Source organism: Ranitomeya imitator, chromosome 6 (genome assembly GCF_032444005.1).
Source record: "Ranitomeya imitator isolate aRanImi1 chromosome 6, aRanImi1.pri, whole genome shotgun sequence".
NCBI classification, from domain to species: domain Eukaryota; kingdom Metazoa; phylum Chordata; class Amphibia; order Anura; family Dendrobatidae; genus Ranitomeya; species Ranitomeya imitator.
In genome coordinates, this window is record NC_091287.1 from 5,076,800 (window position 1) to 5,092,681 (window position 15,882).

Genomic DNA, 15,882 nt, shown 5'->3' on the forward strand with positions numbered 1-15,882 from the left:
CACGTCTCCTCCAGCAGGGGGAGGTATTACACGTTTCCTCCAGCAGGGGGAGCTCTATGAGGTATTATTACACGTCTCCTCCAGCAGGGGGAGCTCTATATGAGGTATTATTACACGTCTCCTCCAGCAGGGGGAGCTCTATGAGGTATTATTACACGTCTCCTCCAGCAGGGGGAGCTCTATGAGGTATTATTACACGTCTCCTCCAGCAGGGGGAGCTCTATGAGGTGTTATTACATGTCTCCTCCAGCAGGGGGAGCACTATGAGGTGTTATTACACGTCTCCTTCAGCAGGGGGAGCTCTATGAGGTATTATTACACGTCTCCTCCAGCAGGGGGAGCTCTATGAGTTATTATTACACGTCTCCTCCAGCAGGGGGAGCTCTATGAGGTATTATTACACGTCTCCTCCAGCAGGGGGAGCTCTATGAGGTATTATTACACGTCTCCTCCAGCAGGGGGAGCTCTGAGTTATTATTACACATCTCCTCCAGCAGGGGGAGCTCTATGAGGTATTATTACACGTCTCCTCCAGCAGGGGGAGCACTATGAGTTATTATTACACGTCTCCTCCAGCAGGGGGAGCACTATGAGTTATTATTACACGTCTCCTCCAGCAGGGGGAGCTCTATGAGGTATTATTACACGTCTCCTCCAGCAGGGGGAGCACTATGAGTTATTATTACACGTTTCCTCCAGCAGGGGGAGCTCTATACGAGGTATTATTACACGTCTCCTCCAGCAGGGGGAGCACTATGAGTTATTATTACACGTCTCCTCCAGCAGGGGGAGCTCTATGAGGTATTATTACACGTCTCCTCCAGCAGGGGGAGCACTATGAGTTATTATTACACGTCTCCTCCAGCAGGGGGAGCTCTATGAGGTATTATTACACGTCTCCTCCAGCAGGGGGAGCACTATGAGTTATTATTACACGTCTCCTCCAGCAGGGGGCGCACTATGAGTTATTATTACACGTCTCCTCCAGCAGGGGGAGCACTATGAGTTATTATGACACGTCTCCTCCAGCAGGGGGAGCTCTATGAGGTATTATTACACGTCTCCTCCAGCAGGGGGCGCACTATGAGTTATTATTACACGTTTCCTCCAGCAGGGGGAGCACTATGAGTTATTATTACACGTCTCCTCCAGCAGGGGGAGCTCTATGAGGTATTATTACACGTCTCCTCCAGCAGGGGGCGCACTATGAGTAATTATTACACGTCTCCTCCAGCAGGGGGAGCACTATGAGTTATTATTACACGTCTCCTCCAGCAGGGGGAGCTCTATGAGGTATTATTACACGTCTCCTCCAGCAGGGGGAGCACTATGAGTTATTATTACACGTCTCCTCCAGCAGGGGGAGCTCTATGAGGTATTATTACACGTCTCCTCCAGCAGGGGGAGCTCTATGAGGTATTATTACACGTCTCCTCCAGCAGGGGGCGCACTATGAGTTATTATTACACGTCTCCTCCAGCAGGGGGAGCACTATGAGTTATTATTACACGTCTCCTCCAGCAGGGGGAGCTCTATGAGGTATTATTACACGTCTCCTACAGCAGGGGGAGCACTATGAGTTATTATTACACGTCTCCTCCAGCAGGGAGAGCTCTATGAGTTATTATTACACGTCTCCTCCAGCAGGGGGAGCTCTATGAGTTATTATTACACGTCTCCTCCAGCAGGGGGCGCACTATGAGTTATTATTACACGTCTCCTCCAGCAGGGGGAGCACTATGAGTTATTATTACACGTCTCCTCCAGCAGGGGGAGCTCTATGAGGTATTATTACACGTCTCCTCCAGCAGGGGGAGCTCTATATGAGTTATTATTACACGTCTCCTCCAGCAGGGGGCGCACTATGAGTTATTATTACACGTCTCCTCCAGCAGGGGGAGCTCTATGAGTTATTATTACACGTCTCCTCCAGCAGGGAGAGCTCTGAGTTATTATTACACGTCTCCTCCAGCAGGGGGAGCTCTATGAGTTATTATTACACGTCTCCTCCAGCAGGGGGCGCACTATGAGTTATTATTACACGTCTCCTCCAGCAGGGGGAGCACTATGAGTTATTATTACACGTCTCCTCCAGCAGGGGGAGCTCTATATGAGGTATTATTACACGTCTCCTCCAGCAGGGGGAGCTCTATATGAGGTATTATTACACGTCTCCTCCAGCAGGGGGAGCTCTATGAGTTATTATTACACGTCTCCTCCAGCAGGGGGAGCTCTATGAGTTATTATTACACGTCTCCTCCAGCAGGGGGAGCTCTATGAGTTATTATTACACGTCTCCTCCAGCAAGGGGAGGTATTACATGTTCCGTCCAGCAGGCGGCGCTCTCGGCCACACCCTCTGACGTCACGCAGACCCCGCGCTGTCACGATGCGGCTTCTCTCCCCGCTCCTCCGGCCCGGGCTCCGCCGTCTGAGCACCGCTTGTTTCCCGCTCGCCGAGGTCCGGGGACTTCTCCGACTGCGAGGTCCGAATATCGAGAGTTTTCTGCAGGGATTAATGACAAACGACGCGGAGAGACTGAAGGACGGCGCCATGTACGCTCACCTGCTGAACGTGCAAGGGAGGAGCCTATACGACGTAATTCTGTACCGGTACGTGCTGACGTCAGTGCGGGCACGCAGGCTGCAGCCGCCATGATTGCTCCTGGCAGGCCACGGTTGTGCTTTGGGAGGAGACATTATATAATGCTGATTGTGACGTAATAGACGCTCTACACAAGGGGACTACAACTCCCAGCACCGCAGAGATCTGTGACAGCGGTGGCTAATTACAGCGATATTGCCCACAGGATCCAATCACATTTCAGCTTCTTTATGTCGCAGTCAAAGCTGTTTACTGATTGGTGACTGGGAGCCGTTAACCTTACATAAGTGATCGCGCCCACAGTCCACAAACTAATGTCCTGTATGGACAAGGGGGCGGGGCTGATGTGTCCAGTGATGGAGGAGTGACCGTGGGGGCGGGGCTAATGTGTCCAGTGATGGAGGAGTGACCGCGGGGGCGGGGCTGATGTGTCCAGTGATGGAGGAGTGACCGCGGGGGCGGGGCTGATGTGTCCAGTGATGGAGGAGTGACCGCGGGGGCGGGGCTGATGTGTCCAGTGATGGAGGAGTGACCGCGGGGGCGTGGCTAATGTGTCCAGACAAGGAGGAGTGACCATGGGGGCGGGGCTGATGTGTCCAGTGATGGAGGAGTGACCGCGGGGGCTGGGCTGATGTGTCCAGTGATGGAGGAGTGACCGCGGGGGCGGGGCTGATGTGTCCAGAGAAGGAGGAGTGACCGTGGGGGCGGGGCTGATGTGTCCAGTGATGGAAGAGTGACCGTGGGGGCGGGGCTGATGTGTCCAGTGATGGAGGAGTGACCGTGGGGGCGGGGCTGATGTGTCCAGTGATGGAGGAGTGACTGCGGGGGCGGGGCTGATGTGTCCAGTGATGGAAGAGTGACCGTGGGGGCGGGGCTGATGTGTCCAGTGATGGAGGAGTGACCGCGGGGGCGGGGCTGATGTGTCCAGTGATGGAGGAGTGACCGCGGGGGCGGGGCTGATGTGTCCAGTGATGGAGGAGTGACCGCGGGGGCGGGGCTGATGTGTCCAGTGATGGAGGAGTGACCGCGGGGGCGTGGCTGATGTGTCCAGTGATGGAGGAGTGACCGCGGGGGCGGGGCTGATGTGTCCAGTGATGGAGGAGTGACCGCGGGGGCGTGGCTAATGTGTCCAGACAAGGAGGAGTGACCATGGGGGCGGGGCTGATGTGTCCAGTGATGGAGGAGTGACCGCGGGGGCTGGGCTGATGTGTCCAGTGATGGAGGAGTGACCGCGGGGGCGGGGCTGATGTGTCCAGAGAAGGAGGAGTGACCGTGGGGGCGGGGCTGATGTGTCCAGTGATGGAAGAGTGACCGTGGGGGCGGGGCTGATGTGTCCAGTGATGGAGGAGTGACCGTGGGGGCGGGGCTGATGTGTCCAGTGATGGAGGAGTGACTGCGGGGGCGGGGCTGATGTGTCCAGTGATGGAAGAGTGACCGTGGGGGCGGGGCTGATGTGTCCAGTGATGGAGGAGTGACCGCGGGGGCGGGGCTGATGTGTCCAGTGATGGAGGAGTGACCGCGGGGGCGGGGCTGATGTGTCCAGTGATGGAGGAGTGACCGCGGGGGCGTGGCTAATGTGTCCAGACAAGGAGGAGTGACCATGGGGGCGGGGCTGATGTGTCCAGTGATGGAGGAGTGACCGCGGGGGCTGGGCTGATGTGTCCAGTGATGGAGGAGTGACCGTGGGGGCACGGCTGATGTTTCCAGTGATGGAGGAGTGACCGCGGGGGCTGGGCTGATGTGTCCAGTGATGGAGGAGTGACCGCGGGGGCGGGGCTGATGTGTCCAGTGAAGGAGGAGTGACCGTGGGGGCGGGGCTGATGTGTCCAGAGAAGGAGGAGTGACCGTGGGGGCGTGGCTAATGTGTCCAGTGATGGAGGCGTGACCGCGGGGGCGGGGCTGATGTGTCCAGTGATGGAGGAGTGACCGTGGGGGCGGGGCTGATGTGTCCAGTGATGGAAGAGTGACCATGGGGGCGGGGCTGATGTGTCCAGTGATGGAGGAGTGACCGCGGGGGCGTGGCTAATGTGTCCAGACAAGGAGGAGTGACCGTCGGGGCGGGGCTAATGTGTCCAGTGATGGAGGAGTGACCGCGGGGGCGTGGCTAATGTGTCCAGAGAAGGAGGAGTGACCATGGGGGCGGAGCTGATGTGTGCAGTGATGGAGGAGTGACCATGGGGGCGGGGCTGATGTGTCCAGTGATGGAGGAGTGACCGTGGGGGCGGGGCTAATGTGTCCAGTGATGGAGGAGTGACCGCGGGGGCGTGGCTAATGTGTCCAGACAAGGAGGAGTGACCGTGGGGGCGGGGCTAATGTGTCCAGTGATGGAGGAGTGACCGCGGGGGCGTGGCTAATGTGTCCAGAGAAGGAGGAGCGACCATGGGGGCGGAGCTGATGTGTCCAGAGAAGGAGTGACTGCGGGGGCGGGGCTAATGTGTCCAGTGATGGAGGAGTGACCGCGGGGGCGTGGCTAATGTGTCCAGAGAAGGAGGAGCGACCATGGGGGCGGAGCTGATGTGTCCAGTGATGGAGGAGTGACCGTGGGGGCGGGGCTAATGTGTCCAGTGATGGAGGAGTGACCGCGGGGGCGTGGCTAATGTGTCCAGAGAAGGAGGAGTGACCATGGGGGCGGAGCTGATTTGTCCAGTGATGGAGGAGTGACCATGGGGGCGGAGCTGATGTGTGCAGTGATGGAGGAGTGACCGTGGGGGTGGGGCTGATGTGTCCAGACAAGGAGGAGTGACCATGGGGGCGGGGCTGATGTGTCCAGTGATGGAGGAGTGACCGCGGGGGCGTGGCTAATGTGTCCAGACAAGGAGGAGTGACCATGGGGGCGGGGCTGATGTGTCCAGTGATGGAGGAGTGACCGCGGGGGCGTGGCTAATGTGTCCAGACAAGGAGGAGTGACCATGGGGGCGGGGCTGATGTGTCCAGTGATGGAGGAGTGACCGCGGGGGCGTGGCTAATGTGTCCAGACAAGGAGGAGTGACCATGGGGGCGGGGCTGATGTGTCCAGTGAAGGAGGAGTGACCGTGGGGGCATGGCTAATGTGTCCAGTGATGGAGGCGTGACCGCGGGGGCGGGGCTGATGTGTCCAGTGATGGAGGAGTGACCGTGGGGGCGGGGCTGATGTGTCCAGTGATGGAGGAGTGACCGCGGGGGCAGGGCTGATGTGTCCAGTGATGGAGGAGTGACCGTGGGGGCGGGGCTGATGTGTCCAGTGATGGAGGAGTGACCGCGGGGGCGGGGCTGATGTGTCCAGTGAAGGAGGAGTGACCGTGGGGGCATGGCTAATGTGTCCAGTGATGGAGGCGTGACCGCGGGGGCGGGGCTGATGTGTCCAGTGATGGAGGAGTGACCGTGGGGGCGGGGCTGATGTGTCCAGTGATGGAGGAGTGACCGTGGGGGCGGGGCTGATGTGTCCAGTGAAGGAGGAGTGACCGTGGGGGCGGGGCTGATGTGTCCAGAGAAGGAGGAGTGGCCGTGGGGGCGGGGCTGATGTGTCCAGTGATGGAGAAGTGACCGCGGGGGCGGGGCTGATGTGTCCAGTGAAGGAGGAGTGACCGTGGGGGCGGGGCTGATGTGTCCAGAGAAGGAGGAGTGACCGTGGGGGCGGGGCTGATGTGTCCAGTGATGGAGGAGTGACCGCGGGGGCGGGGCTGATGTGTCCAGTGAAGGAGGAGTGACCGTGGGGGCGGGGCTGATGTGTCCAGAGAAGGAGGAGTGACCATGGGGGCGTGGCTAATGTGTCCAGTGATGGAGGCGTGACCGCGGGGGCGGGGCTGATGTGTCCAGTGAAGGAGGAGTGACCGTGGGGGCGGGGCTGATGTGTCCAGAGAAGGAGGAGTGACCGTGGGGGCGGGGCTGATGTGTCCAGTGATGGAGGAGTGACCGCGGGGGCGGGGCTGATGTGTCCAGTGAAGGAGGAGTGACCGTGGGGGCGGGGCTGATGTGTCCAGAGAAGGAGGAGTGACCGTGGGGGCGTGGCTAATGTGTCCAGTGATGGAGGCGTGACCGCGGGGGCGGGGCTGATGTGTCCAGTGATGGAAGAGTGACCGCGGGGGCAGGGCTGATGTGTCCAGTGAAGGAGGAGTGACCGTGGGGGCGGGGCTGATGTGTCCAGTGATGGAGGAGTGACCGCGGGGGCAGGGCTGATGTGTCCAGTGAAGGAGGAGTGACCGTGGGGGCGGGGCTGATGTGTCCAGTGATGGAGGAGTGACCGTGAGGGCGGGGCTAATGTGTCCAGTGATGGAGGCGTGACCGCGGGGGCGGGGCTGATGTGTCCAGTGATGGAGGAGTGACCGCGGGGGCGGGGCTGATGTGTCCAGTGATGGAGGAGAGACCGTGGGGGCGTGGCTGATGTGTCCAGTGATGGAGAAGTGACCGCGGGGGTGGGGCTGATGTGTCCAGAGAAGGAGGAGTGACCGTGGGGGCGTGGCTAATGTGTCCAGTGATGGAGGAGTGACCGCGGGGGCGGGGCTGATGTGTCCAGTGAAGGAGGAGTGACCGCGGGGGCGGGGCTGATGTGTCCAGTGAAGGAGGAGTGACCGTGGGGGCGTGGCTAATGTGTCCAGTGATGGAGGAGTGACCGTGGGGGCGGGGCTGATGTGTCCAGTGATGGAGGAGTGACCGCGGGGGCGGGGCTGATGTGTCCAGTGATGGAGGAGTGACCGTGGGGGCGGGGCTGATGTGTCCAGTGATGGAGGAGTGACCGCGGGGGCGGGGCTGATGTGTCCAGTGATGGAAGAGTGACCGTGGGGGCGTGGCTAATGTGTCCAGTGATGGAGGAGTGACCGTGGGGGCGGGGCTGATGTGTCCAGTGATGGAGGAGTGACCGTGGGGGCGGGGCTGATGTGTCCAGAGAAGGAGGAGTGACCGTGGGGGCGTGGCTAATGTGTTCAGTGATGGAGGAGTGACCGCGGGGGCGGGGCTGATGTGTCCAGAGAAGGAGGAGTGACCGTGGGGGCGGGACTGATGTGTCCAGTGATGGAAGAGTGACCGCGGGGGCGGGGCTAATGTGTCCAGTGATGGAAGAGTGACCGCGGGGGCGGGGCTGATGTGTCCAGTGATGGAGGAGTGACCGTGGGGGCGGGACTGATGTGTCCAGAGAAGGAGGAGTGACCGTGGGGGCGGGGCTAATGTGTCCAGTGATGGAGGAGTGACCGTGGGGGCGTGGCTAATGTGTCCAGTGATGGAGGAGTGACCGTGGGGGCGTGGCTAATGTGTCCAGTGATGGAGGAGTGACCGTGGGGGCGTGGCTAATGTGTCCAGTGAAGGAGGAGTGACCGTGGGGGCGGAGCTGATGTGTCCAGTGATGGAGGAGTGACCGTGGGGGCGTGGCTAATGTGTCCAGTGATGGAGGAGTGACCGCGGGGGCGTGGCTAATGTGTCCAGAGAAGGAGGAGTGACCGTGGGGGCAGGGCTGATGTGTCCAGTGATGGAGGAGTGACCGTGGGGGCGTGGCTAATGTGTCCAGTGATGGAGGAGTGACCGTGGGGGCGTGGCTAATGTGTCCAGTGATGGAGGAGTGACCGTGGGGGCGTGGCTAATGTGTCCAGAGAAGGAGGAGTGACCGTGGGGGCGGGGCTGATGTGTCCAGTGATGGAGGAGTGACCGTGGGGGCGTGGCTAATGTTTCCAGTGATGGAGGAGTGACCGCGGGGGCGGGGCTGATGTGTCCAGAGAAGGAGGAGTGACCGTGGGGGCGGGGCTGATGTGTCCAGTGATGGAGGAGTGACCGTGGGGGCGGGGCTGATGTGTCCAGTGATGGAGGAGTGACCGCGGGGGCGGGGCTGATGCGTCCAGTGATGGAGGAGTGACCGTGGGGGCGGGGCTGATGTGTCCAGTGATGGAGGAGTGACCGTGGGGGCGGGGCTGATGTGTCCAGTGATGGAAGAGTGACCGCGGGGGCGGGGCTGATGTGTCCAGTGATGGAGGAGTGACCGTGGGGGCGGGGCTGATGTGTCCAGAGAAGGAGGAGTGACCGCGGGGCCGGGGCTGATGTGTCCAGAGAAGGAGGAGTGACCGTGGGGGCGGGGCTGATGTGTCCAGAGAAGGAGGAGTGACTGCGAGGGCGGGGCTGATGTGTCCAGTGATGGAGGAGTGACCGTGGGGGCGGGGCTGATGTGTCCAGTGATGGAGGAGTGACCGCGGGGGCGGGGCTGATGTGTCCAGAGAAGGAGGAGTGACCGTGGGGGCGGGGCTGATGTGTCCAGTGATGGAGGAGTGACCGCGGGGGCGGGGCTGATGTGTCCAGAGAAGGAGGAGTGACCGTGGGGGCGGGGCTGATGTGTCCAGTGATGGAGGAGTGACCGCGGGGGCTGGGCTGATGTGTCCAGTGATGGAGGAGTGACCGTGGGGGCGGGGCTGATGTGTCCAGTGATGGAGGAGTGACCGCAGGGGCGGGGCTGATGTGTCCAGAGAAGGAGGAGTGACCGTGGGGGCGGGGCTGATGTGTCCAGTGATGGAGGAGTGACCGCGGGGGCTGGGCTGATGTGTCCAGTGATGGAGGAGTGACCGTGGGGGCGGGGCTGATGTGTCCAGAGAAGGAGGAGTGACCGTGGGGGCGGGGCTGATGTGTCCAGTGATGGAGGAGTGACCGCAGGGGCGGGGCTGATGTGTCCACAGAAGGAGGAGTGACCGTGGGGGCGGGGCTGATGTGTCCAGTGATGGAGGAGTGACCGCGGGGGCTGGGCTGATGTGTCCAGTGATGGAGGAGTGACCGTGGGGGCGGGGCTGATGTGTCCAGAGAAGGAGGAGTGACCGTGGGGGCGGGGCTGATGTGTCCAGTGATGGAGGAGTGACCGCGGGGGCGGGGCTGATGTATCCAGTGATGGAGGAGTGACCGCGGGGCCGGGGCTGATGTGTCCAGTGATGGAGGAGTGACCGTGGGGGCGGGGCTGATGTGTCCAGAGAAGGAGGAGTGACCGTGGGGGCGGGACTGATGTGTCCAGTGATGGAAGAGTGACCGCGGGGGCGGGGCTAATGTGTCCAGTGATGGAAGAGTGACCGCGGGGGCGGGGCTGATGTGTCCAGTGATGGAGGAGTGACCGTGGGGGCGTGGCTAATGTGTCCAGTGATGGAGGAGTGACCGCGGGGGCGGGGCTGATGTGTCCAGTGATGGAGGAGTGACCGTGGGGGCGTGGCTAATGTGTCCAGTGATGGAGGAGTGACCGTGGGGGCGTGGCTAATGTGTCCAGTGATGGAGGAGTGACCGTGGGGGCGTGGCTAATGTGTCCAGTGATGGAGGAGTGACCGTGGGGGCGTGGCTAATGTGTCCAGAGAAGGAGGAGTGACCGTGGGGGCGGGGCTGATGTGTCCAGTGATGGAGGAGTGACCGTGGGGGCGTGGCTAATGTTTCCAGTGATGGAGGAGTGACCGTGGGGGCGGGGCTGATGTGTCCAGTGATAGAGGAGTGACCGCGGGGGCGGGGCTGATGTGTCCAGAGAAGGAGGAGTGACCGTGGGGGCGGGGCTGATGTGTCCAGAGAAGGAGGAGTGACCGCGGGGGCTGGGCTGATGTGTCCAGTGATGGAGGAGTGACCGCGGGGCCGTGGCTGATGTGTCCAGTGATGGAGGAGTGACCGCGGGGGCGGGGCTGATGTGTCCAGTGCTGGAGGAGTGACCGTGGGGGCGGGGCTGATGTGTCCAGTGATGGAGGAGTGACCGTGGGGGCGGGGCTGATGTGTCCAGTGATGGAAGAGTGACCGCGGGGGCGGGGCTGATGAGTCCAGTGATGGAGGAGTGACCGTGGGGGCGGGGCTGATGTGTCCAGAGAAGGAGGAGTGACCGCGGGGCCGGGGCTGATGTGTCCAGTGATGGAGGAGTGACCGTGGGGGCGGGGCTGATGTGTCCAGTGATGGAGGAGTGACTGCGGGGGCAGGGCTGATGTGTCCAGTGATGGAGGAGTGACCGCGGGGGCGGGGCTGATGTGTCCAGTGATGGAGGAGTGACCGTGGGGGCGGGGCTGATGTGTCCAGAGAAGGAGGAGTGACCGTGGGGGCGGGGCTGATGTGTCCAGAGAAGGAGGAGTGACTGCGAGGGCGGGGCTGATGTGTCCAGTGATGGAGGAGTGACCGTGGGGGCGGGGCTGATGTGTCCAGTGATGGAGGAGTGACCGCGGGGGCGGGGCTGATGTGTCCAGAGAAGGAGGAGTGACCGTGGGGGCGGGGCTGATGTGTCCAGTGATGGAGGAGTGACCGCGGGGGCTGGGCTGATGTGTCCAGTGATGGAGGAGTGACCGTGGGGGCGGGGCTGATGTGTCCAGAGAAGGAGGAGTGACCGTGGGGGCGGGGCTGATGTGTCCAGTGATGGAGGAGTGACCGCGGGGGCGGGGCTGATGTGTCCAGTGATGGAGGAGTGACCGCGGGGCCGGGGCTGATGTGTCCAGTGATGGAGGAGTGACCGCGGGGGCGGGGCTGATGTGTCCAGTGAAGGAGGAGTGACCGCGGGGGCGGGGCTGATGTGTCCAGAGAAGGAGGAGTGACCGTGGGGGCGGGGCTGATGTGTCCAGTGATGGAGGAGTGACCGCGGGGGCGGGGCTGATGTGTCCAGTGAAGGAGGAGTGACCGTGGGGGCGGGGCTGATGTGTCCAGAGAAGGAGGAGTGACCATGGGGGCGTGGCTAATGTGTCCAGTGATGGAGGCGTGACCGCGGGGGCGGGGCTGATGTGTCCAGTGAAGGAGGAGTGACCGTGGGGGCGGGGCTGATGTGTCCAGAGAAGGAGGAGTGACCGTGGGGGCGGGGCTGATGTGTCCAGTGATGGAGGAGTGACCGCGGGGGCGGGGCTGATGTGTCCAGTGAAGGAGGAGTGACCGTGGGGGCGGGGCTGATGTGTCCAGAGAAGGAGGAGTGACCGTGGGGGCGTGGCTAATGTGTCCAGTGATGGAGGCGTGACCGCGGGGGCGGGGCTGATGTGTCCAGTGATGGAAGAGTGACCGCGGGGGCAGGGCTGATGTGTCCAGTGAAGGAGGAGTGACCGTGGGGGCGGGGCTGATGTGTCCAGTGATGGAGGAGTGACCGCGGGGGCAGGGCTGATGTGTCCAGTGAAGGAGGAGTGACCGTGGGGGCGGGGCTGATGTGTCCAGTGATGGAGGAGTGACCGTGAGGGCGGGGCTAATGTGTCCAGTGATGGAGGCGTGACCGCGGGGGCGGGGCTGATGTGTCCAGTGATGGAGGAGTGACCGCGGGGGCGGGGCTGATGTGTCCAGTGATGGAGGAGAGACCGTGGGGGCGTGGCTGATGTGTCCAGTGATGGAGAAGTGACTGCGGGGGTGGGGCTGATGTGTCCAGAGAAGGAGGAGTGACCGTGGGGGCGTGGCTAATGTGTCCAGTGATGGAGGAGTGACCGCGGGGGCGGGGCTGATGTGTCCAGTGAAGGAGGAGTGACCGCGGGGGCGGGGCTGATGTGTCCAGTGAAGGAGGAGTGACCGTGGGGGCGTGGCTAATGTGTCCAGTGATGGAGGAGTGACCGTGGGGGCGGGGCTGATGTGTCCAGTGATGGAGGAGTGACCGCGGGGGCGGGGCTGATGTGTCCAGTGATGGAGGAGTGACCGTGGGGGCGGGGCTGATGTGTCCAGTGATGGAGGAGTGACCGCGGGGGCGGGGCTGATGTGTCCAGTGATGGAAGAGTGACCGTGGGGGCGTGGCTAATGTGTCCAGTGATGGAGGAGTGACCGTGGGGGCGGGGCTGATGTGTCCAGTGATGGAGGAGTGACCGTGGGGGCGGGGCTGATGTGTCCAGAGAAGGAGGAGTGACCGTGGGGGCGTGGCTAATGTGTCCAGTGATGGAGGAGTGACCGCGGGGGCGGGGCTGATGTGTCCAGAGAAGGAGGAGTGACCGTGGGGGCGGGACTGATGTGTCCAGTGATGGAAGAGTGACCGCGGGGGCGGGGCTAATGTGTCCAGTGATGGAAGAGTGACCGCGGGGGCGGGGCTGATGTGTCCAGTGATGGAGGAGTGACCGTGGGGGCGGGACTGATGTGTCCAGAGAAGGAGGAGTGACCGTGGGGGCGGGGCTAATGTGTCCAGTGATGGAGGAGTGACCGTGGGGGCGTGGCTAATGTGTCCAGTGATGGAGGAGTGACCGTGGGGGCGTGGCTAATGTGTCCAGTGATGGAGGAGTGACCGTGGGGGCGTGGCTAATGTGTCCAGTGAAGGAGGAGTGACCGTGGGGGCGGAGCTGATGTGTCCAGTGATGGAGGAGTGACCGTGGGGGCGTGGCTAATGTGTCCAGTGATGGAGGAGTGACCGCGGGGGCGTGGCTAATGTGTCCAGAGAAGGAGGAGTGACCGTGGGGGCAGGGCTGATGTGTCCAGTGATGGAGGAGTGACCGTGGGGGCGTGGCTAATGTGTCCAGTGATGGAGGAGTGACCGTGGGGGCGTGGCTAATGTGTCCAGTGATGGAGGAGTGACCGTGGGGGCGTGGCTAATGTGTCCAGAGAAGGAGGAGTGACCGCGGGGGCGGGGCTGATGTGTCCAGAGAAGGAGGAGTGACCGTGGGGGCGGGGCTGATGTGTCCAGTGATGGAGGAGTGACCGTGGGGGCGGGGCTGATGTGTCCAGTGATGGAGGAGTGACCGCGGGGGCGGGGCTGATGTGTCCAGTGATGGAGGAGTGACCGTGGGGGCGGGGCTGATGTGTCCAGTGATGGAGGAGTGACCGTGGGGGCGGGGCTGATGTGTCCAGTGATGGAAGAGTGACCGCGGGGGCGGGGCTGATGTGTCCAGTGATGGAGGAGTGACCGTGGGGGCGGGGCTGATGTGTCCAGAGAAGGAGGAGTGACCGCGGGGCCGGGGCTGATGTGTCCAGAGAAGGAGGAGTGACCGTGGGGGCGGGGCTGATGTGTCCAGAGAAGGAGGAGTGACTGCGAGGGCGGGGCTGATGTGTCCAGTGATGGAGGAGTGACCGTGGGGGCGGGGCTGATGTGTCCAGTGATGGAGGAGTGACCGCGGGGGCGGGGCTGATGTGTCCAGAGAAGGAGGAGTGACCGTGGGGGCGGGGCTGATGTGTCCAGTGATGGAGGAGTGACCGCGGGGGCGGGGCTGATGTGTCCAGAGAAGGAGGAGTGACCGTGGGGGCGGGGCTGATGTGTCCAGTGATGGAGGAGTGACCGCGGGGGCTGGGCTGATGTGTCCAGTGATGGAGGAGTGACCGTGGGGGCGGGGCTGATGTGTCCAGTGATGGAGGAGTGACCGCAGGGGCGGGGCTGATGTGTCCAGAGAAGGAGGAGTGACCGTGGGGGCGGGGCTGATGTGTCCAGTGATGGAGGAGTGACCGCGGGGGCTGGGCTGATGTGTCCAGTGATGGAGGAGTGACCGTGGGGGCGGGGCTGATGTGTCCAGAGAAGGAGGAGTGACCGTGGGGGCGGGGCTGATGTGTCCAGTGATGGAGGAGTGACCGCAGGGGCGGGGCTGATGTGTCCAGAGAAGGAGGAGTGACCGTGGGGGCGGGGCTGATGTGTCCAGTGATGGAGGAGTGACCGCGGGGGCTGGGCTGATGTGTCCAGTGATGGAGGAGTGACCGTGGGGGCGGGGCTGATGTGTCCAGAGAAGGAGGAGTGACCGTGGGGGCGGGGCTGATGTGTCCAGTGATGGAGGAGTGACCGCGGGGGCGGGGCTGATGTATCCAGTGATGGAGGAGTGACCGCGGGGCCGGGGCTGATGTGTCCAGTGATGGAGGAGTGACCGTGGGGGCGGGGCTGATGTGTCCAGTGATGGAGGAGTGACCGCGGGGGCGGGGCTGATGTGTCCAGAGAAGGAGGAGTGACCGTGGGGGCGGGGCTGATGTGTCCAGTGATGGAGGAGTGACCGCGGGGGCTGGGCTGATGTGTCCAGTGATGGAGGAGTGACCGTGGGGGCGGGGCTGATGTGTCCAGTGATGGAGGAGTGACCGCAGGGGCGGGGCTGATGTGTCCAGAGAAGGAGGAGTGACCGTGGGGGCGGGGCTGATGTGTCCAGTGATGGAGGAGTGACCGCGGGGGCGGGGCTGATGTGTCCAGAGAAGGAGGAGTGACCGTGGGGGCGGGGCTGATGTGTCCAGTGATGGAGGAGTGACCGCGGGGGCTGGGCTGATGTGTCCAGTGATGGAGGAGTGACCGTGGGGGCGGGGCTGATGTGTCCAGTGATGGAGGAGTGACCGCAGGGGCGGGGCTGATGTGTCCAGAGAAGGAGGAGTGACCGTGGGGGCGGGGCTGATGTGTCCAGTGATGGAGGAGTGACCGCGGGGGCTGGGCTGATGTGTCCAGTGATGGAGGAGTGACCGTGGGGGCGGGGCTGATGTGTCCAGAGAAGGAGGAGTGACCGTGGGGGCGGGGCTGATGTGTCCAGTGATGGAGGAGTGACCGCAGGGGCGGGGCTGATGTGTCCAGAGAAGGAGGAGTGACCGTGGGGGCGGGGCTGATGTGTCCAGTGATGGAGGAGTGACCGCGGGGGCTGGGCTGATGTGTCCAGTGATGGAGGAGTGACCGTGGGGGCGGGGCTGATGTGTCCAGAGAAGGAGGAGTGACCGTGGGGGCGGGGCTGATGTGTCCAGTGATGGAGGAGTGACCGCGGGGGCGGGGCTGATGTATCCAGTGATGGAGGAGTGACCGCGGGGCCGGGGCTGATGTGTCCAGTGATGGAGGAGTGACCGTGGGGGCGGGGCTGATGTGTCCAGAGAAGGAGGAGTGACCGTGGGGGCGGGACTGATGTGTCCAGTGATGGAAGAGTGACCGCGGGGGCGGGGCTAATGTGTCCAGTGATGGAAGAGTGACCGCGGGGGCGGGGCTGATGTGTCCAGTGATGGAGGAGTGACCGTGGGGGCGTGGCTAATGTGTCCAGTGATGGAGGAGTGACCGCGGGGGCGGGGCTGATGTGTCCAGTGATGGAGGAGTGACCGTGGGGGCGTGGCTAATGTGTCCAGTGATGGAGGAGTGACCGTGGGGGCGTGGCTAATGTGTCCAGTGATGGAGGAGTGACCGTGGGGGCGTGGCTAATGTGTCCAGTGATGGAGGAGTGACCGTGGGGGCGTGGCTAATGTGTCCAGAGAAGGAGGAGTGACCGTGGGGGCGGGGCTGATGTGTCCAGTGATGGAGGAGTGACCGTGGGGGCGTGGCTAATGTTTCCAGTGATGGAGGAGTGACCGTGGGGGCGGGGCTGATGTGTCCAGTGATAGAGGAGTGACCGCGGGGGCGGGGCTGATGTGTCCAGAGAAGGAGGAGTGACCGTGGGGGCGGGGCTGATGTGTCCAGAGAAGGAGGAGTGACCGCGGGGGCTGGGCTGATGTGTCCAGTGATGGAGGAGT

The 15,882-nt window shown here is 62.6% G+C and overlaps 1 protein-coding gene across 1 annotated transcript in view; it reads left to right on the top strand.

The window, feature by feature from the left end:
- The first annotated feature begins 2,344 nt into the window (after nucleotides 1-2,344).
- IBA57 (iron-sulfur cluster assembly factor IBA57) overlaps nucleotides 2,345-15,882 on the top strand; it is a 51,524-nt gene continuing 37,986 nt past the window's right edge. The window contains exon 1 of the mRNA XM_069729095.1: nucleotides 2,345-2,612. Coding sequence (XP_069585196.1) covers nucleotides 2,389-2,612 — 224 coding nt within the window. The 5' untranslated portion in view covers nucleotides 2,345-2,388. The remainder of the gene's footprint in view (nucleotides 2,613-15,882) is intronic.